Raw genomic sequence first — 22,669 nt, forward strand, 5'->3', positions numbered from 1 at the left:
CATTGAGAATGGAGCTTCCATTGGATGTTAACCACCAAGTGCGAATTGCGCGCAGTTATTTGGTTTTTGACTGCAAAGGGCACTGCACCAATTGAAATCCATCGCCAATTGACGGAAGTGTATGGTGAGTCATGCATGGATGTCAAAAATGTGGTGTAGAGAGTTTGCAGCTAGTCTGACCGAAATTCATGACGAAAAAGGAGTGGAAACTGTCAATTTCTGAGGACACAGTGTTGAAGGTTGAGCAAAGCATGCGTGAAGATCAGCGGGTCACCCTGGATGATTTCTGCACGTTGGTTCCTGAGGTTTCCCGAAGCACCGCCCACAGAATTTTAACATAAACATTGAACTACCAGAAGGTGTGTACAAGGTGGGTGCCACGCATGCTGACTGAGGACTACATGCGGCAACAAGTTTATGCTTCCCGTGCATTTCTTCACTGCCTTGCAGCCGAACAGGAGAACTTTCTGGACTCAATTGCCACAGGTGACAAAACCTGGGCATACCACTTTACATTTGGCCAGAAAGCGATTCAGCTCCGACAACGAGGTGAAAGAAGAGGTTCATAATTTCCTGAACAGCATGGCGACAAGCTGGTATGACATGGGCATACAAAAACTGCCACAGCGTCTACAAAAATGTGACAGAAATGGTGATTATGTCGAAAAATAGCTAAATGTTCAAGCTGTAAACTGATGTAAACCAGTGTAGAAATAAAGAGGTCTATGTACTTATAAAAAAAATAGGAGACCTTACTTTTGGTATCACCCTCGTATTACATATTGTAATTTAGTTTTCTAGAATAACAGAGAGGCCTGTGTCGTTTAGTTTTTTAATCAATTGCTTTAAGTTTAAATGCATGTCGGTCATTGTGATATCCAGATAAAGGATCACTGCATTTGTCAAGGTATAACGCGAGTCAAATGAAGGCAAGACACATGGGGAAAAAAAAAAAAAGAAAGTGAATGGTTAATTATTTTGAAAGTGATCACCAAAAATGTTAATACATTTGTTCCATTGTGAGAGAAAACTGTCAATGCCCTCATGGAAAAACGTTTGCAGTTGCTTACAGTACCACAATTTTACACACACATTCAATTTTTAATCCAAAGCAAATTGACGGTCACTAAAGTCATTCTTTGGGGCTCTAAGAATACGGAAATTGCATGCGAGAGACTGGACTACACGGAGATCACGGAAGGGCTCCCCTGCAAAACTTCTGCAGCCTAGTCTAAATAACCTGCCAACAAAATGCCAGCCCACTTGTCGCCAAGGCTGCTTCGTACGGTGCACAAGTTTATACAAAGGAGGCCTTACGAATCACCCATATGATTCCAATCCTCTCTCTATGCAATTTCCATATTGTTGGAGCTCTGAAGAAAGACATTCGTAGCCATCTATTTGCTTTGGAAGGAGGAGGGGGTGTGCAATGATCGTTCCTTAGGCAACTGCAAACCTTTTTCTGTCAAGGCACAGACCATCTCGTCTTTCACTCAGTTAAATGTATTAATGGTTATGGGGATTACTTTTGAAACAACACAGTTCACTCACTTTTTTTTCTTCATCTGTCACATTTTCATTCGACCATCTCTTACCTATTAAGACCTCCTGCCTACAGAACTGAAAATCACTGTAAAGGGCTATAAGTATTCAGTTGGCTACATCGGTTCTGCGAGACCGGTTCACTGTCAGCTGCAGATCGTACTGGCAAAGTCGATGCTGTGTAACTCACTGCATGTTAGCTACATTAGATCGTGTTACGTGCGCTGTACTGCTGCCAAGTCACAATGGAGGCATTAAAGATTGAAGAACTTATAAAGGAGAAAAACTACTTTTGTTGTCTGTTAATCCAGAGTCTGAACTTCGTGAACAAAATTTCTTCTGAAGCACTGAGTCTTAGCAACAATGAACATTTCATACCATTACATAAACCATGTGAGCCCGATTCATTAGCTTGTGCACAGTTGTTTTAGAACTTCGAGTAAATGTCAACATTAAAGATGCCTGTAATACACAACCTAAACGTGCCACCGTCAGCTGATGGTCAGTGGAAACAGTTACTTTATTACTGCGGAGCGAGGCAGACTCTAGAGTAAGAAAATGCGTATTAGCTCTCGTAACTGCTGCTTATGAGGGGTTTCATGAGGTCATTAAAAATTGGGTAAGCCTAAACTACACATTATAAATGAGACACAGCTGCCATGAACCCAGCACTGATCATGAGGACCACCTTGAGATGAGTACAGATGGCAACATCACAAGTGACGACATTGAACAATTGGCAATGCATCTGGGTAAACATGATGGTGACGACCCAAGCCTTGATCAATGCCGTCTACATGGAATAAATGTGCAAAACAATGGCACAGTGGGCAAATATTTGTCATATAATGTACACAGCAGTTAGCATGCAAGTGAAATCTACTCAACTGCTATTTGTATCTGATGAAGTAGGTCACTGAATACCAACGTGAGGCACTTGCGCAGAATGTCGGAGTGAGTGGTGCTGCCTCACATACGTACTCTACCACAAGGCAGAGCTAGCAGAAACTTTGCCTTTGCTGCAATTGTTCCTTAATTTTGGGTCAGGCCTCTGCTTAGGAAATGAACAAAATTTGTCAGTCTCATTTGGCACTGCATACCAGTACAGTATCTTGGCCGTATTAGGAGCTGGCCAACATGTACCAGAAGGCTGTCACAAACCAAGACAGAGAAGAGAGACCTACATCTGTCCGCAAATACGACTGAAACGTCTTGGTATTTAGAACTGGTGGTGCAGCGAAGGATGGTCTACAAACAGCCAGTTTAATACCTATTAAATAAAGTTACCAAGTGAAAGTCTACAGGACACTGCATGGCATTGGGTAATGAACAAGTACTGAGGGTCTTCGCAAAATGTAGAAAGCAGAACTCTTCAACACTTACGTTTACACACTCACAATTACGTCACCTATTTTCAATATGATGAGAAACAATTCCAAACCAATTCATGGTCAGTGCTAAAAATAAGACTCAATAAACAATGCACGATCTATAACTAACACAAGTTGCCTGGGGAAAAAAAGGGAGGTTATACCTTGTCCAGAAAAGCAGTTTTTTTTTTAAGGGTAGCACTGTAACTTCTCTAAAATCTGATGGGTCGTCATTAGCAAACACTCCAAATAGCCCCTGCCACACCTGAAGTGCACACAACTGATGATCGAAGATATTTGGTTCAACACCAGAACTGGATTTCAAGCAATATGTAACCATGACAAAATGGCAGCAGGAGCATCTATTGTAATATCTTGTCTTATATTATGGTACATTTATCTTCAGGTCAGTCAGTCGAGATACACCCAAAATGAATCTACTAAAATTTATCAGATTTGTGTTCTTATTTTCCAATTCACCTTTTGTATCAAAATAAAAAATCTAACATCCAAAGTATAAAAAGGTTATAATGTATTAGCTTTTGCTGCTGGCAACTTTATAATACACATCTATGAAAGGTGATTAATACCAATTCAATTAATAAAGTTTGAAACTAAACAACAAAATACTTGCAGTGGACAGAAATCACTCATAGGAACAAACAGGTTGATTAAAATCATTATATTAGATGGAAACAAAAAAGCAAAATCAAAATTGAAAGTGAAAAGTTAATCAAAAGCAGTTACGTTTCATATAGGAAGTTTTGTGCAAAGTATTAGTGAACATGTGCTTATCTACTACTCAATGGATTGTCTGTACTGTGTGTTATATCTTCTGTTGTATATTACCAATGATTCTCCCACTTGCCTACAAGTGACAGTTATGTAATTCCAGGTACCTATCATATTTTCTTCTGTGTAACAAGCTGATTAAACATATACATTCAATTATGTATGAATACTATTTAAGACACCTAAAATTTACATTCTCTGCTACACAAAGTGCCACATAATTAACAGTATTTCTGTGATTTCCCTTAGCAGGGAAGAACTTAGGTAACCCATATTTTCTCCCATCATACGCATACTATGAAAAACAAAACAAAAATATTTGGACATGGTATCTTATCCTTTTCTTCATTTTTGTTGGTATTGTCCTACCTACCAGTTTCACTACCCCTTAATCATATCATGTGTCGACTACATGTTTTTTTTTACTACACAAATGAAAGCCTGAAGAATTCACTTTAAGTCACCAAATGATGAGTGGAGCAGTTCCATGAAAACTATTCCTAGCTGGGAAAGAAAGCTGCAGTGAGAACCTCCTCTTTGTGCAGACCCACACACGTGCGTACTTCCTAATGGAATGTATGCCTACCATAAACTTTAAATATTTCTAGTCACGTCATATTATAAGGCGATTGCCATAAATGCCAATTACACTAAGGAAGAGAACTTCACTCTTCAATTATTTTAGAATATTCAGAGCTACGTCATCACCTGTACGGAAATTCAACCCTCAGCACAGCCGCTGTTAAGTCATTCGGTTACACTTTTCAACAGACTACTCCACATCACACACATACCTTTTTCCTAGAAAAGTTTCAGTCAGATTTGAATTGCAATAACACAGAGCACCCCTCAGCTACAACTCCCTCCTAGTTGATAGACAGATGTTGAATCCAAAATAAACTTGGCCACTGCCTGACTAATGACAAAAGCCGCTTTCTCAATAACATGGCTTCACACCTTCGTTTCCTCATTACAGTTTAAAACAAAGTGAAAATTTGTGTGTTTACTTAAAAGTACTTCACACCTAGTCTGCCTCAATGACGTTCCGATCCCTCTGTCAAACACAATCATTTTGAGTACGTCATTGACACCTATTAACAGTCATTTCTTAGACTGGGCACTTTATTTTGAGAATTTCCGCACTGATTTCTCACAAAGCCTCACCCTGGCCTCACCTTGGCCTCTACTCTTACATTCTTATGTACAGAAATACTATTCTGCAGTCTGTCCACTAGTCTCCTAAATCTGACTACAGTTTTACTGGAGTGACTTCATCAGACATTATTCATTCCTGACGTATGTGACCTGTGAGGTCATACCCACATGATACATTTTAGTTACCTGTCCAAAACAGAGCAAATCAACCCTCTCACAATCATCAAACCCCACTCACGAATAGAAATGGTCACAGCAATTTTAGTATCTAAATTCTCACTGCACACCAGGCACATCAAGTTACTAGTGTCAAATAGGTAGGAGTGTCCTTTAAATTCTATGGATTACTTGTTTCAAGATGCATACATAAACACACACCTCACAAATGCAGAAACACCACCTGGCTTGGCTTTATCATGAAGTCCAATACCAGCCACCCATCCACTTACCATCAATGGCCCCAAACTCTCGCTCGTGGGCACGAGTCAACACTTGTTTGTACAAAATCTCAGCTTCCTTGTATTTGCCTTGTTTCAGGTAACATGATGCCAGATTATTCTTTGTCTTAGCAACATTTGGGTCATCAGGACCCAATTTGGCTTCGTATATCTCCAGAGCTCTCTGGTAATACCGTTCAACCTCTTCATACTTGCCCTGTGAGGTAAAAAAAAATTTTGTTGAAATAAGATGAAAGTATAGTGTTTACATTATGCAGTATTACAGTTAACAATGCATTAAATTTATTTTGATTATGAACGATACCTTATGGTGTTTAGACATGAACTGACTTAACATTCAGACCACATGCACATATAGTGTGAAATATATTTGCTTCCTTCACCTACATCTACATTGATACGCCACAAGCCACCGTATGCTGCACAGCAGAGGGTACCCTGTACCACTGCTAGTTGTTTCCTTTCCTGTTCCACTCACAAATAGTGTGAGGGAAAAATAACTGTCTATGCCACCGTACAAGCCCTAATTTCTCATATCTTTGTCGTCCTGATGTGCATTGTATGTTGGTGGCAGTAGAATCATTGAGCAGTCTGCTTCAGATGGCAGTTCTTAAATTTTCTCAGTTGTGTTCCTCGAAAAGAATGTCATCTTTCCTCCTGTAGCTCTCATTTGAGTTCCCGATGCAACTCCGTAAGACTTATGTGTTGTTCGAACCTACCGGTAACTATGTAACAATCTTGCATATAGTCAACTTACAGGTAGTTTGGAGCCAGCACGTTACTAGAAGAGAAGCAACATATATATAGCTGACAATACAAAATTAAAATGCAGAAAATTAATAGCTCTTAAACCTTTTAAGACAACTGTGTCAATAGAGGGAAGTTATGGTGTTCTACAAACTACCTAAGAAGAATTAAGGTGAACAGGGAAGCATATGCTACATTCATCAACCTACAGCAAGATTTCAACAGAATATACCAGAAGATTTGTTAGGATAATGTAATATTATTGGAATAAACTAAAGGGTGATAATTTGAATACAGATAAAAGACTGACCCTCAGTCTGTACAAAATAAGAGACCAGAGGTATCACTGGCACTAAGAATGTGTCCAACACGGCTGTCCACTCTCTCCACTATTTATAGCAGTACAATACAAATCATGGGAAGTGACATCAAAGGGATCATAATTAATGGCAAACAAATATACATAGTATTCTATTTGAGTATCTATTTGCTGCTGATATAATAGTCTTAAATTTTGTAAAGAACACTAACTGTACGTCAAAAATAATGTGATGCCTTTGACAACACCACACAAAGACACAACAGGAACTAAAATAATGGTGATAGATACATCAACAACCAAGTTAAGCACAACCATTAAGATAGAAAATACAATACTAATGCACGTAATGAATCTTTGTACTTGGAAGGTATTGCAATGACTAGAAAAGCCCTACGAAATAAGAGTAATTTATTAACAATCACGCATCTTAATACAATGCAAGATATTTGGAGCATTTTAAGCTACATGTGTAAGGGCAGACTCTTGAGGATCAGAAAAAAGAATTAGGTGGTCTAAGTATGCGGGTATTGGGAACAGCCACAAAAACCATCTTGGACAAAGAAAATCTATTTAACAAATATTGAAAAAAATTAAACAGAAAAGGACATTAATTAACACATTACAGAAAAAACTAAGTTAGCTGGACACTTAATTTGACATAACACCTTCAGAAAAAAAGCCTACAATGGAAAAATACTAATAAAAACATCTGGAGACAGACCCAGAACATCCAAATTACGTGTGTTAATAGTGAAATGAACTGCAGAATTGCAGCAACCACAACCAAATGGCAAAGATGGCAAGATACACAAGTATAGTTACATCTGCAAAGGTGTTCCCTTAAATGTCTAGTGACAATGTTTCAGAAGGAGAAAGATAGTAGACGGGAAACAAACGGTATAAACCCAGTCATCTTTTAAGGATACAGAGTACTTATAAATGGTAGAAAAATCTATTTATGACTTTATTAAATTCTATAGTCTTTCCTGATTACACTGATATATACATTACAGGGTTTCAAATGAAAAATGACCTATATACGCCAAATTTTGAAGTTACAGTTATGTATGCCGCCACGCCCCCTTTATTTCTGTTACAGAAACCAGTACTATTTCGAAAAGAACTGTGAACTTTCTGTTTCCAGTGATTATATGTCTGATACATCGTGTATGTTGGTAACAGTGCAGGTTTCTAGTGTCTGTAAATCGTTATCTTTGCTACCATTTACTTTCGTTTCACTGAAGCAGTTTGTTCACATGTTACTAAATGTATGTTGCCCAAGTGCTACATATATGTGTGGAAGTACATATCCTTCAGCGTGCAATAAATACGAAGTATGCAACATGTCAAGAAATTCAACAAAAGTAAATTCTGTGGTAATCAGTCCACAAAAAAAGCTAGCCACACTGTTGAAAGTAACCTATGTATCAGTTCTTCAGGGAAGAAACTCCCACATGGCACACCTCCTGGTGATTCAAATTTTGGTGTTAACAATGATGCTGTTTGTAGTGGAATTGTTGTTGTTGATGTGGGCATCTTATCTTCTCTGATAAAGGATGTGGCAAAATGTAAACAATGTGATGGTGTAGGTTGCCTGGAAATAACTGAATATCAAAGTAGCAGGAAGGGTTTAGCGTCAAAATTAGTTGTACTGTGTAGATCCTGCAACAAATCTACCTCAAAAATGACTTCGAACAATGTGCATAATTCATATGATGTGAATTTGAAGTTAGCTTATGCAATTTGTGCAATAGGAAAAGGAGAAAAGGCTGATAAAATGTTTTGTGGTTTGATGGGCCTTCCTCCTCCCGCCCCCCCCCCCCCCCCCCCCTGTTGTAGGTGCAGCAAGTACATAAAAATACTTTTAGGTGCCTTGACAGTTATGTCTAAAGCATCAATGTAAAGTGCAGTAGAAGAAACTGTAAATATTGGTGGAACCAGGGACATTGCCGTTGCACTTGATGGGACATGGCAACATTGAGGACATCGTTCTTTGAATGGTGTTTTAAGTGCTACTTCTCTGGAGAATGGAAAAGTTGCTGATGTTGAGTGCTTATCTAAGTACTGCCACACCTTACATGGTAACACTGAAGGACATATTGAACATCAGTGTTCTAAGAATCGTGATGGTTACAGTGGAGGTATGGAGTTTGACGGAGCTCTACAAATATTTCAGAGGTCGGTGCCCATTTATTACATTAGATATATGTAGTACCCAGGTGATGGGGACTCAAGCTTTCAATAAAATTAATGAGTTCAATGTTTATGGTGATACCATGATAACAAAACTGGGGTGTTGTGAACATGTGCAAAAGAGGATGGGTGCTAGATTGAGGAAGCTACAAAGAGAAATGAACGGAAAGTTGCTGTCTGATGGAAAATCTCTGACTGGCCAAGGCAGAGTGATAGAAACTTAAATAGACTCCTTGAGAGTTATTATGGTCTGCCCATTAGACTAACTGCACCTCTGAATGAAGTTATAGCAATGAGAAAAGCTGTATGGGCCACCTACTTTCATAAGTTGTCCACAGATGACCATCCTGTTCACGGACACAGTCCTAAATGAGCCGATTCTTGATGTGGTTACCAAAAAGCAAAAGAAAGTGGTCAGATATACCATCATAAGCATTCTCTTCCTGAGCCTGTTATGAATGAAATAAAACCAATTTTTAGAGACCTGAGTGACCCTGTATTGCTTAGTAAATGTCTTCATGGGGACACTCAGAAAGCAAATGTAAGTTTCAACCACTGCATGTGGGGAAAGATTACCCAAGAATGTTTTGTAGGACTAAATACATTGAAAGTTGGTGTACTAGATGCAGTGGTATGTTTCAATGAGGGAGTGATAGGAAGGTTGGAAATACTGAGAAAATAGGCATAAAATAATATTGAAGATCAATTGCTTGCGTGTGACAGACAATGGGTGCATGAAGCTGAAAGATTCACTCTTCAAGTTACCAAAGAAGCAAGAAGTGCTAAAAGGAATGCCAAAAGGAAGCTTGAAGATGAAGAAATGCTGCACGGTGAAGACTATGCTTCAGGAATGTTCTGAGGCACAGTCTAATTGGACTCTACTCTTCATTCGCAATTTCCCGCAAGTGGTATTTTTCAGAATTCAGGTACAAATATTTCCTAAGTTTATAAAGCATTGCTCTAATTTTTTTTCCTTCTGCAACTTGCAATAGCCCATACTTACGTAGTAGACATAAGCTTTATTGCAGATCCAATTATAGAAAAAAAAGTTTTTATTAGGAAAAAATTTCTAAAAATTAAAATGTAAGACGTGATTTTTTTCCTTGTAATATACATAACAGGTGGAATAAAATAGTTCTAGTACCTCAGCCATCATGTCACGCATATGTGGTACAAATTTGGTGTCCTCCAAATGTATAATATAAGCTTAAACAGTACCTCAATTTGAGGAAGCCTTTTGGGAAAAAAGATTCCTTGCGATTTTTTTAATAACCCTAAGTAGATTAAAAAATATTCAAAATACTTCTAATTTGTTTAGAAAGTGTGCTGCATTACCTAATATCAACAAAAAATCTGTAAAACATATACATTATAAACAGTGCCAGAAAGAAATAGATGTTGATTTTTATGTAATACTGAGCCGGAAATGTACCTTGTATCCTTAACGCTAGATGAAACCGTATTTACTCGAATCTAAGCCGCACTCGAATCTAAGCCGCAACAGACAAATGAGACTCGAAATAAAGAAAAAAAAAAAAATTTCCCGAATCTAAGCCGCAGCTGAAATTTGAGACTCGATATTCAAGGGGAGAGAAAAGTTTTAGGCCGCACCTCCAAATCGAAACAAAGTTGGTCCATTGTAATATGAGACACAATTCAGGTCGAATGAATGACGATACAGCTACAGTAGTTTGGTTCGAGCCGTAAGCTTAGCAGTTAAGCTTTACCAGGTAGCCATTGCTATGCGCCATTGCTTATTTATACGGGTACCCTTCGTTTTTCACGTGCTTCGTCTGGTTTGAATTGATTGCTTATTTTTCTTTGATCTGATAATTGCCGTTCTCTTTGTTATAGGTGTTTTCGTCACTCTAAGCTGAAAATGCATTACTGTACTGTGTCATGCATTGTTTGTCGCATTCCGATAATGAATGTTAACGACCTGTCGCCGCTCGCGGCATGGTTTGCTTTTGTGCGTCCTACCGCCGCTTACAATAAAAAAAAAGAAAAAAGAGAGTAATTGTCTCAGTAGCGTAACAATGGTAAGAGACTGCTATTTGTTGTTATTTACACTGCTGCTTTCTTTGATAATGATCAACAAGAACCAAATAATAAACTGCGTATGATAGAAAATGTTCTGAACGAGAGTTTAGCGACAATTTTTCTCCGTTTGAAAATCTTTGCAGACGCCTCTTTAGTACATTATTTTTTTGCACAAAAATTAGAGTCACCTTAGATTTAAAAATCTAGTCAATTGCCGCGTGCGCTTCATTTCTGACTGTATCACTATTAGGCATAAGAAGAATACGAATATGAACATGACATATGTGTATACTTCCGCGTTTGTGTTGTCTCACTCTAGTTTTGTAGTTTATTAGGCAGACAGGAGTTAAATGAGATAGCAGCAAACACGAAAGAATACATGGCAAAATGTTTATATTCGTATTATTCTTATGGTGAAGAGAATACTGCATGTGATTCAGAATTCACAAAACTTCCCATTAGCAACCATCTCTTCTCACAGGTAGAAAAAAAATCAGAACGTAGAATTGGCCACACTGACAAACATCGCAAACAGTCTTGCCAGTCGGATTTTCGTAGTGCATTGAAAAGCTGCTACATTCGAAGATGAACAATACGGAATTTGTATTTACTTCGTTGGATAATGTATGAAAATGCAGTGGTCGAAATTCGGGTCGGAGAAAAAAGCTCGTCTTCCATCTTTTTTTTTTTAAATTTATTTACTGACGCAGAGGTTTTGGCGCCAGTATTTATCTTTGTGCCTGTGTAGCGCTACATATATTCGACGGCAGAAGTTAGTTGTGGCGGCACCTACCAACATATTTCAGAACTTCCGCTTACTTTGCACTTGATTCTAAGCCGCAGGCGGTTTTTTGGATTACAAAAACCAGAAAAAAAGTGCAGCTTAGATTCGAGTAAATACGGTACATAATAAAACTGACATTTTGAACTGCTGCAAAGATGGCTAAAACATCAATTTTGTTATATAGTAGTTGCAGTGTTGCAAAATGAGTGGACCTGATACTAAAAAAAGTTTTATTTAAATTGAAACTTTTAGTGGAAGCATATGCACTTACATTTTTCATCAAATTCTCATCGGAGGGGTACAATTCGTGCTCTGCTGGTATTTATCTCACACACTTTGCTACAAACCCATCAATATGAAAACCGAACAAAGTGTGTGATTGCAAGGAAGCAACTAAATTCCATCCATAGGATAGCAATGAAACCAGAGAGACTGGGAAGCACACGTTAGACATTTCTCAACAGCTTATGTTTCAAATACAGAAATCATTTAATTCTATTACAAAAGCCACAGTCTCACTACACCACGTTTGCGTAAGAAATTCTCTTTGGTTTTCTGGAAAGTTACATGCTTCTTAACGATAATTAAGATTGCTAGATTTATTATGTCAGATGCTTCCTCTATGCTACCTGCTTTAGAATAAGGTCACAAACTTAACAGTTTCTCAACACCTAGGGACATTAGTATTGCATGTGTCCAGCCTTCATCTTTATGGCAACTTTAACTCTGCCTGGGACACAATGAGGTCTGCAACCATTGACAGCACATTCTTCCTCAAGAGCTGGAACCAGAGAAAGTAGCAATGTCAGATACCAGGGTCTGGAGCAAAGTAAATGTTCCAGTCCTCCTTACCTCACTGTTCGCACTAAACACCGCTGCAGGTAACATTCTCCTCACATTCACCACACCCCAAGCCATTCCATTGGATTGCTATGGGGCACAGTGTTAATAAAATTATTTCCAGTCATCCACTGTCCAGCGACTTCTCTATATCACTTTGAGCAATGCTTAGCATTGTCTACAGAAACATATGGCTATGAAGAGTTGCTCAAACATTGTACACTACTTTTAAACTCCCTGTGTGCAGTCACTGTGCTAGCTGGACTGCTTGAAGAACTTCCAAACCCACGCGCTATTCTTTCTGCCAATTTCGTGTGCTTTTTTGCAGGCAATTCTTTCTGCCAATTTCATGTGCTTTTTTGCAGGCAACTCGCAATGCTCAGCAGTCCGTGCCAGACAGTACACGGGCATTGCCTGGTCTCTGTTTAGCAGGGGTTGCTCCTTCCCATTTTTGCTTCAGAATCACATCACTGACAGCCACCCTAGGCAGCTTTACAGGGGTAACATACTATTAACTCTGGCTCCAGCACACAATTTTAATCTGCCGTGAAATTCCAAAACGGTACACTGTCCAAAGTGGAATGGAAGATTCATGTTTGACTGAATGCACAATTCTGGTCCACTCTTGATTACTGTATTATTTGCCATCTTTACTAATGAAGGTACAAGAAGCCATACAGAAATGGCAGAAGAAAATTTTTATCAACCTCAGACTGTCTACGAAACCGCTTACAAATCCTTGCCATCAACACAACTGGTATTATGTAGAGGAAACTAAACTAATTTGATGCAACTGAAATAAAGCTGCTCCAATGGACAAGACACCTAATCAGACTACTGTGTGGTCAAGCATTAGTCTGTAGGATGGAAACATGCCAAACACTGAACTTTTCTTTGTATTTACATTTACTGTTACATTAAAAATTAAATTTTTTAAATTAAAACTTATAGTTTGAGAGGATTTACTTAGTAAGTATTCAGTATAGAGACCCTCACATACCAATTATGTTAACTGATTGGACAGACAACTGAAATTAGTTTACCCACCTGATTTTGACACAGCAGAGCTAGATTGTTGAGCTGCTTAGCCACATCTGGATGCTCGCGGCCAAGTACTTTCTCTCTGATCTCGAGGGCTCTTTTACACAGGGGCTCAGCTTCTCGGTACTTACCCCTCTTGCCATAAAGAACAGCTAAATTATTCAATGTTGCTGCAACCTGCATGAAGAGAGCAATTCATTACAAGAAGTGACATAACACATTTATACTTATTTAGAAAACAACAAGAACACATGGAATCAAAAACCACTCTCTCATATTTTGCTGGATATGCAAATGAAATTACAGAATTTTTATATACCCATTCATTACAAAGAAAATTATCAGGTTCACTTTTGACTCCTTGCTTGCATACTGAGAAAAACTTACAGACTCAGTTGTCCTCCAGTGTGTTACCAAATGACTATTCTTATTTACAGAGCAGCTAAAAGATGCCCAAATTTAAGTACACCTTTTCTAAATGATTAAGTAAAATTCTGAGATTTTGTCATTAATTTTTATGTCCATGAATTAATTAAAAGGTTTATTTGTTATGTTTCAGAATTCCAGAATGCACCGTAATGGTCCACCACCTTTGGGAAGGGTTCTTGCTGTAACATGAAACAATTAGAAGAAGACATCAACAGACCCAAGCAGAACAGCAGTTTGTAAGAACAACATTGATTTCTACTTGGCTGCCTACAGTTGGTTTGCAGGTGTAGCCATCATTTACATTAAGGGTCAAGTCTACTGCTCAATATAAAATTTCTCAATGAGAAATCTTTGTTGGAATGTAACAATTAGTTTCAATGTGTGTTATGGGAGCAAGGAATTTGGGACTGCATAGCAGGAGAATTTTGCGGTTGGAGATGTTAAATTTCTCAGTGAAATAATGATATACCGAAAGTGTTATCAGATTACACCACATCAAATCGCTGAAATATAAATCAGAGAAAAGTTTTGTTCTCAGTAAATTGAAGTAGTTGCAAGGTGCTGGTGAGGGTATGTCTTCCTGGCAAGCAGATTCAGTGGAGTAGTAACTAGTTGGCATGATAGTTCTTAAGTCTTTTTTTTAATTTGGTATTTACAACTTCTTGAATATGAAGTGAATAATTTAAACATTCAGGAAGCAGTGTTTTCAGTCACTGTCTGCAGACAGACAACAAAAAATTTATGCAAGTTAGTTAAATTGTTTGCCAATAGGTTTCCTGTAGTTCAGTTCCATAGCAATATTCCACCACAAGGTTTCACAGCCCAAATCAAATTCAGAGAACACACCATACGAGGAATAAATATCTTTAGAGTTCCTCACGCTGACAATCTCTTTAAAATTCACGACTGTAAGTGCAAGTGCATAGATTTTACACAAGAACCTTTCCGTTTTATATAACAATAAAGAAACCAACAATATCTTACCGCTGGATGGTTCTCTCCCAGGGTCATCTCTCTTATGTTAAGGGCATCGTTCAACAAGTTTGCTGCTTCCTTGTACTTGTTCTGGTCCCTAAAACAAATATAAATGAATTAACTGGCAACACAATTATGATGAAATAACTGGCAACACAATTATGATGAAACAGTCGTGAACTTCAAAGTTGACCAAATATGTAGGAAATAAAATTATCTGCATCATGGAATGAATACAATTAAGAAGTTACATGAAAAATAACTCATACTAGTAGCAAAACACTTAGCGGAAAATTATTCGTATATAAGCACATCAGACAAAAAACTAGTCACCTAGGTGACATAACACTAATACCGTGTAACACTGCCTCGAAACTTGATAACGGCCTCAATCTGGTGAAGAAAAAATGGTCCAAGTTTCTTGTGGTGTAGCAAACCCTGCTCAAGCCACTCACTGATGGTTAGATACCATAAAAACTAACTGTCTGAACAGTTCTCACAAGGGAAACTCCTCATTGTGGTAAGAGGGCTCAGTAAACAGCCCGTCAAACACTGAACACCGATCAAGCATGAAAATAGGAAGAAGGTGTATTGGCCTGTGAAAAAAAGCAAAATACAAACAGTGAACAGTCCAGGAAAAAGAAGTGGAATATAGAGCAACTGGGCAGAGAAATGGTGTTGTCATTAAGTGGTTAAGATGTTGGACTATCAAGTGCGCAAGCCGTGCCCAAATGTCCCTCGTTTCTTTTTTTTCCCGCTGTTTGCTTTATTCAAATTTGTGTGTCGCAGTGTAACATCCATTTGCAACAGCAAGGTATAAGACAGGATCTATAATGACAGTAGATCCTGCACAGCTTTTCTATTAGCATCCAAAAAGAAAGTTGCTTTTGAATGGGAACTTTAACGGGAACTGCAAACGTTTCGTGACGAGGCGACAACTCGACCGAATCCTCCACTGGAAAACATGTCTGGTGTGTCATACACGGCATTAGTGACAGCATATGTACCATATGATAGGAATCTCTTATCAACGCATACAATTTTTATGGCTCTCCTTGCCTAATATAGATGTGTGTTTGAACATGAATGTGATCACTTCCAAGGAAGCTGCAACAAATGAACATAACAGTTTCAGAATCTCTCAGTTTCTCTGTGCACTGTCAAAACATAGGTTTTCAATGCTTTTGAAGCTGCATTTCATTTTGGAAGTATCAACTCAAATTCCTTTGTTGTAACATGGTTATTTGTTTTGATTTCTGTGAGACGTCTATGTGGTATCTCGCCTGCTCTCACTATTCATCACATTTACTGGCAACGCTAATGTATTCTTACCACATAGCTCATATTCTATAACCAATATATGGTATGACAACCGCCCCAAGACTACCGAAAGAGAAACATTTCAATGGCCAGTTCATAACTTTTTTCTTTAACACCGTGGCCACTTACCCATAACACCATTGCTGTTACAGCCTCCTCTTTATTGCCCTTCTTGGCCTTTGAGTGTTCACTGCTTCTATGTTGCTTTTTTTTCGTTGTTCAGTACACCACCTTCCCATTTTCATGCTTGATCTTTGTTCAGTTTTTTACGGGCTATCCGTTCGGCCTTCTTACACTAAATCTAGATGGAGGGGGAGTTTCCCTTGTCAGAACGCTTAATGATTCAGACACCCAACCATATGTCATCCTCAACCGATACACATCACTGGATGTGGATATGGAGGGGCACATGGTCAGCACACCGTTCTCCCAGTGATTGTCAAGTTTCATGACCAGAGCCACTACTTTTCAATTGACTAGCTCCTCACTTGGCCTCACAGGAGTTGAATGCACCCTTGCTTGCCAACAGCAATCAGCAGACCCAGGTGGTTTCCCATTCGAGTGCTAGTTGAGACCGACAATGCTTAACTTTGGTGATCTGGTGTTACCACTGCGACTCTATGGCACTATGACCCCATGGCGCTACTAAATTGTGGAGATGTGATTGCTACATTTCACCCACTATTCCAAACAGTCAACACCGACAGATGCCTCATTGAGCCATTTGTGTACTCTGTGACTTACATACATTGTAAAGGGGGCAAAACTGCAATTCCAAACAACCCATTTGATGGCTCCAATCATCTGCTGTCCAGGTTCTGTGTTCAGCCCACTGAAGACGTACAGCGGTACAAGAAGACTTGCAACTGTATGTGCTGCAGAGGGCAATGACCTTTTGCGAGGTACCCAAATAAAAATGCTGAGCTGCCACGTCTCCTACCTTACAACCTTGGCACCAACAGCACATGGACTACACTGTAAGATATCACAACAATTTTTGCTAATAGTTTTAGACTTCCATCATTTCTGGCCTGTCATCCCTTACCTCAATTTGATACATTCACCCTTCTCCATCATTCCTGGAAGTTTGAAGTCATCGCCACAGAATCACCTTGTACGTATCTATTAAGCCTGAATTATATGAATTACTGTAATGCATATTATCTCTGATCCTTCTCACAGTTATCAGTTCATGAAGCAAGGACAAGGTACAGGCAGAGCTGCTCCCTACTCTCACCTCCATAATCACTCTACAATAATTGCAAACGCTATACGGGAAGCATTGCTACATTGGCAAGTCTTTTTGTTGCTCGACAAACCAAATGGTAGACTCAGTAATTACTAACTCGGTCGTGTGACTAGGTACAGGCATGTTATAGTTCTAAGTAGTGTACATTACCGTGTAGTGCTAGGTCAAAGTAAACGCTGAAAATAACTTCGCAGGCAGCCACCTCATCTTGCTGTTAATGTCATTAAATATACTGGCAATGTGAAAAAGGAGTGATAATGATGAAAAGAAAGACGAGGGAACAGGCAAACAATAACAGGTGAGTAAGCTACCTGTGTGCAAATTACACCAAGGGTGACTTAATACCTAGAGGACTTGCATTCGAGTAAGTGTGTCAAAGAAGAATAAACAATATTGACAATATGGGTAAATGTATTATTATGCTCTAAGTTTCTGTGACATTGTGAACAAGACAATGAAACACCAATTTTATCAAAACTTCACAGCTCTTACCTAAGAGCTGTAGTTCACAGCTAGTGAAGAAACAGAGAAACTTATCCATGTGCCACAATAAAAGAATAGTGTCATAATGAGACTGTATAGTTTAAGAAAAGAAGAAGAAGAAGAAGAAGAAATTACTGTGGTAACACATCAGCAACGTCTTAAATTTTAGGAAAGTGATCTGCCTGTGCAACCTATTCTTGAGTACTGCTGGAGTGTTTTGGATTCCACCACGTTGAATTAAATGAAGACTGTAGTGATTCAGAGATGCAATGCTGCATTTATTACAGGTAGGTTTGATCAACACAAGTATTACAGAGATGCTTTGGGAATGCAAATGGGTGTCCCAGAGGGAAGGCAACATTCTTTTTGAGTAACATTAATGAGAAAATTTAGAAAACTGGCATCTGAAGCAGACTGCAGAACGATTCTAGTGGCACCAATGTCATTTAACATGAGGACCACAAAGCTAAGGGACAACTGAATATGCAGTCTGGCTGTTACTTGTACAGCCACCAAGCACTCCAGCAAGTAAAGCATTTTTAAAAACTTGTCTTTTATGATTTTAGATGTCATAGCATCTTATGAACACTGTTTTCTTGTTGTTACACCATTTTTTTTGCTCTAATCATACACTTTGGTTGCACAGTACACACTCAAAATCAACAGCAGACGTTTTCAGACTTACCTGTAAACGAGAGCCAGGATATTGAGCATAGTGGCCACATCCGGGTGGTCATGGCCACTGGTCTTCTCCAAGTCTTCCAGAGCTTGCTTGCAGAGAGGCACAGCCACCTCATAGCGTCCCTGTGACGCATACTGGATAACTAGGTTGTGTAGTGTCCTCAACCGTGCTGGTATCTCGTACCCCACAGCCATCTGGGTAGCCAAGGTTGGAGGTGTGGGTGACATGGCTGTGAAGCAAAACGACACCTTTGCTCACTCCAAGGTTCACAAAAATACATGCATGGAGAAGTTATTCAACAACAATGTAGAGAATCTTAGGAGTAGAGTGTCAGCAGACATGGATTTCAATACATAAAACTGCAGTACTTACTACTACTACTACTACTACGACGACGACGACGACGACGACGTACGTGTGTGTGTTTCTGTCTCCTAATATTGTTACACTCCATCCTGGATTTTCCATTGTTTGGTTTATATTATAATGTTGAATTTTATAGTTTTTCTTTCATTCAATGGCCAATGATTTTCCAAAATTGAGAATTTAAATAGAACAATATTTTCTGTAAACAGGCACTGAATCTAAATAATTCTATCATTTGAATGGTGTATTTTGTTAATTCACTTTGTGCTAAGACATTAATTCTCTTATATGAGATTTACCAGGCCATCACATCCAATCCTGGTATTGTTGATCCCTCCAAAAATGAGCTTATGAGCACACCATTGGTGACTCAGTATTATCCTGGTCAGGAATGTGTGTATCACCTATTTCGACAGGGGCACGACTTCCTAAAATCGTGCCCTGAAATACAATCCATTAAGCCTGAAATTTTGCACACCGCACCTAGAATAGCTTTCCGTCCCACTCCCAATCTCCGCAATATTCTCGTCAGACCCTACGCTGCTCCTGCTCCCTACCCTACGGTTCCTACCCCTGTGACCATCCCCGCTGCAAGATTTGCCCAATGCACCCTCCTACCATCAACTCCAACAGCCCTGTAACTGGCAAAAAAACACTATCAAAGACAAAGCCACCTGTGGAACAACATCATACACCAGCTGTTTTGTAAACACTGTTTGGCATTCTGCATCAGCATGGCTACCAACAAATTATCAATTAGGAAAATGGGCATAGGTGGAGGGTGTGTACTAGCAACTCACAATATCCTGTTGCAGAGCATGCTTTACAACATGACACTCCTGGCCTCAGTGCCTGCTTCACCACACATGCCATCTGGATTCTTCCCCAGACACGAATTTCTCAGAACTATTCAGGTGGGAACTAGCACTACAACATGTCCTTGGTTCTTGCCACCCACCTGGCCTTAATTTCTTCCATATCAGCATTTCTTCACTGTAACTACGACCCCAACAATCAGCCTTTCCTTCTCATCCCACATGGTACATCTCCCCTGACCCACAGTTCTGTGTGACTTTCCCGAAATTTACCCCTTTTCCTAGACCTCTCTACTTCTTTTTCCCCCTCACCCCTCTTCCTACCCCTTCAACCCTTCTGCCTGAAGAAAGAAGCCAGTGGCTCCAAAAGCTTGACAATTACAACCGTCTTATGCGTGTGTTTTGCCGCCACTTTGTAAATAGATTTTTTTAATCCATCCAATTATATAATTTTGCCAATAATTGATTGTTATACTGAGGGATTTGGTATAGGAAATGACACACTGGAAGGTAAAGGGAGTGCACAAAAAACAACCCCATAATTACGAGCATCATCTATTTACATACAATGCACCATTAGTTTCTGTCCATGTTATTTTGTAAAGCATTCCTCACATATGCCAAAGTATGGGCATGGCAGATTTGCAGCTCTGCCTCAACCAATAATATAGAGCAAACGTCTCTATGGCAACGTTCCAGTGTTATCACAACTCTGCACACAGATACCATTTTTGCCTGCAGCAATTAGTGCTTCGTAATAAAGCTGGCAACAGCACTGAACTGTCAGCAATCATCTTACACAGTGTTAACAGTAGTACCCACTGAAAATATTCTGTAACTGCATCATGACACACAAAAGTGAAGTAATGCAGAATGAAATAGCTCCTCAAAAAGTACTATGGTCCAACATTTTTATGTGATTACTCGAGCATGAATAGCCAAGCATGTAAGAGTTATCTTGCTTTTCACCCAACACAATGACACCTGGTTTGGTTGCTATTTCAATTAATATATTAGATAGGAGGACAACATTATGCACAAGGTCCTCGTTGATCACAGAAAAAATGAAAATGAAAACAAAAAAGAGCAGGAACATTACAATCAGCTCTACACCTTTTAATGATAAAGTTTGTGACAGCCTTACACAAATATGACAAATGTTTCGAGCATTTTTTTTTTTTTAAAGCTCTCTCATCATACATGACATAAGAGAGGGCGTATTTGTAGGATCAAATATTCAAAAAATGCGATTACCACTTTGGATCAAAAATGACTGAGTCAAAAGGAAGCTTGGATATGATTCAAGGAGGTTGTTAACAAGTCCCTAAGCAACAATAAGGACCCAAATTTTATTTCTGATGGAGCCAACACATTGGAAGGCTTCAGAAGTCAGACTGACTGTTGATCAAAATTCAAGCCATCAAATCGATATTTTCCCCTATGAAAATTTGGTTTAAATAGTTTGTCACTTCACACTGAAACATATACAACAGGCAATTCATCAGGGAATTAGCTGTATTACATGCTTTCATGAAGGGAGAGATACGAAATATAAGCCAATGGCTAACTCCTGTGCAGTATAGATTTTTTGATACCTTGATGAAACATTTGTTGATGTCAAAAAATTAAATTTCTTTTAATTACAATTATGTGTAAACAATTTTTTTTCTCTGTCTGGACCACAGGACCATAAAGGTTCATTTTATTGATTATGATTGGTTTCAGTTCTCTTTGGAAACTATCATCAACTACTGTGGCCTATGTACTATGTGAAGCTTAACTGCACATATTATGTGGGGCTGTTGATGGTTTTTGAAGAGAGCACAAACCAGCCAATCAATAACAACAATCTTTGTGATTCAGATGATTTATAATTTATCACTGCAATGCCAACAACCTTACACAGCTTAAACCAATTACACACTGTTTCCCAATTTTCTAGTTTATAACAGTCACATTGTGACAAAACTGTATGTGATACAAGAAATCTGAGGTCAGATACAGGTTCATTGCCCATAACACCACAATACTTAACTATTTCCTCACAAAAAGTAATGAACAGTTCTGTTGGCCTGTGTTATTTAACAAGTAGTAATGGTTTCAATTAGATTTATAAGAGGTCTCGTGTTTGTTGTGCCGGGTGATCAAAAAGTCAGTATAAATCACGGAATAATGTAGATAGAGAGGTACAAATTGACACACATGCTTGGAATGACATGGGGTTTTATTAGAACCAGGCGCTACACCCCATATTGCTAGACGCGTGAAAGATATCTTGCGCACGTTATTCCGTGGTTTATTAAGTTTTCAAATTTATACTGACTTTTTGATCACCCGGTATTTAGTGTAAAGCGATATTTCGAAATGCGCGAGCACACACGTGTTCCAGATATGCTCCAGCTTCTTTATACTCACTGTTTCTTTCATCTGTGTCCTCATCAGGGAAAAGGTCTACTACAGGATCATCAATCTTCGGCTTATCTTGCTTCGTCTCCGAACTAGAGTCATCACCCTACAGAACAAGAAAATCAGTTCAGTATAAAAGTCTCATTTAGAACTGCTGATAAACATACAACAGACATAAATAAAACTAAAATAATGGACAAACCTGTTTATTAAACTGGTAAGATTCAAGTCTGATAGGTCACAGCTTCTCTAATAGTTATGGACATTCTATGCAAAAAATAATGGAAGTCATTAAGTAGACAGTAGAACTGACTGGATTCCACCAGTGATGTACAATTAAACATAAGGGGGGGGATTCCACTGTCAGGGGCGGGATAATGCACCCCGTGTTTTGACTATCAAAAGCTAATATAACAAAAGATGTAGAGAGAAATTGACGACCATATGGACCACTTTTTACCTACCCCTTTCAATCTGAATGTCAGATGTTTACAAACTTAGCTGTTAATCATATTTAAAACCTTTTCACAGGTGGGGTAGCAAATGGACAAAGAACTGAATGCCAATCACCATTTTATAGAAACTATGGCTTATGCACTTCTATTTTCTTTTGAAAAATGTTATATTTACATTACTAAAACAATAATCTACATAATGAAA

The 22,669-nt window shown here is 38.7% G+C and overlaps 1 protein-coding gene across 6 annotated transcripts in view; it reads right to left on the minus strand.

Moving 5' to 3' along the window:
- The window catches only part of LOC126106560 (kinesin light chain), a 421,865-nt gene that overhangs the window by 70,440 nt on the left and 328,756 nt on the right, over nucleotides 1-22,669 (minus strand). For all 6 annotated transcript variants that reach the window (XM_049912904.1, XM_049912899.1, XM_049912901.1 and 3 more), the window contains 5 exons: nucleotides 22,019-22,115; nucleotides 18,426-18,651; nucleotides 14,698-14,785; nucleotides 13,291-13,461; nucleotides 5,309-5,513 (listed from right to left, as the gene is read on the minus strand). In XM_049912904.1, the coding sequence (XP_049768861.1) occupies nucleotides 5,309-5,513; nucleotides 13,291-13,461; nucleotides 14,698-14,785; nucleotides 18,426-18,651; nucleotides 22,019-22,115 (787 nt within the window). The remainder of the gene's footprint in view (nucleotides 1-5,308; nucleotides 5,514-13,290; nucleotides 13,462-14,697; nucleotides 14,786-18,425; nucleotides 18,652-22,018; nucleotides 22,116-22,669) is intronic.

Source organism: Schistocerca cancellata, chromosome 10 (genome assembly GCF_023864275.1).
Source record: "Schistocerca cancellata isolate TAMUIC-IGC-003103 chromosome 10, iqSchCanc2.1, whole genome shotgun sequence".
Classification (NCBI taxonomy): domain Eukaryota; kingdom Metazoa; phylum Arthropoda; class Insecta; order Orthoptera; family Acrididae; genus Schistocerca; species Schistocerca cancellata.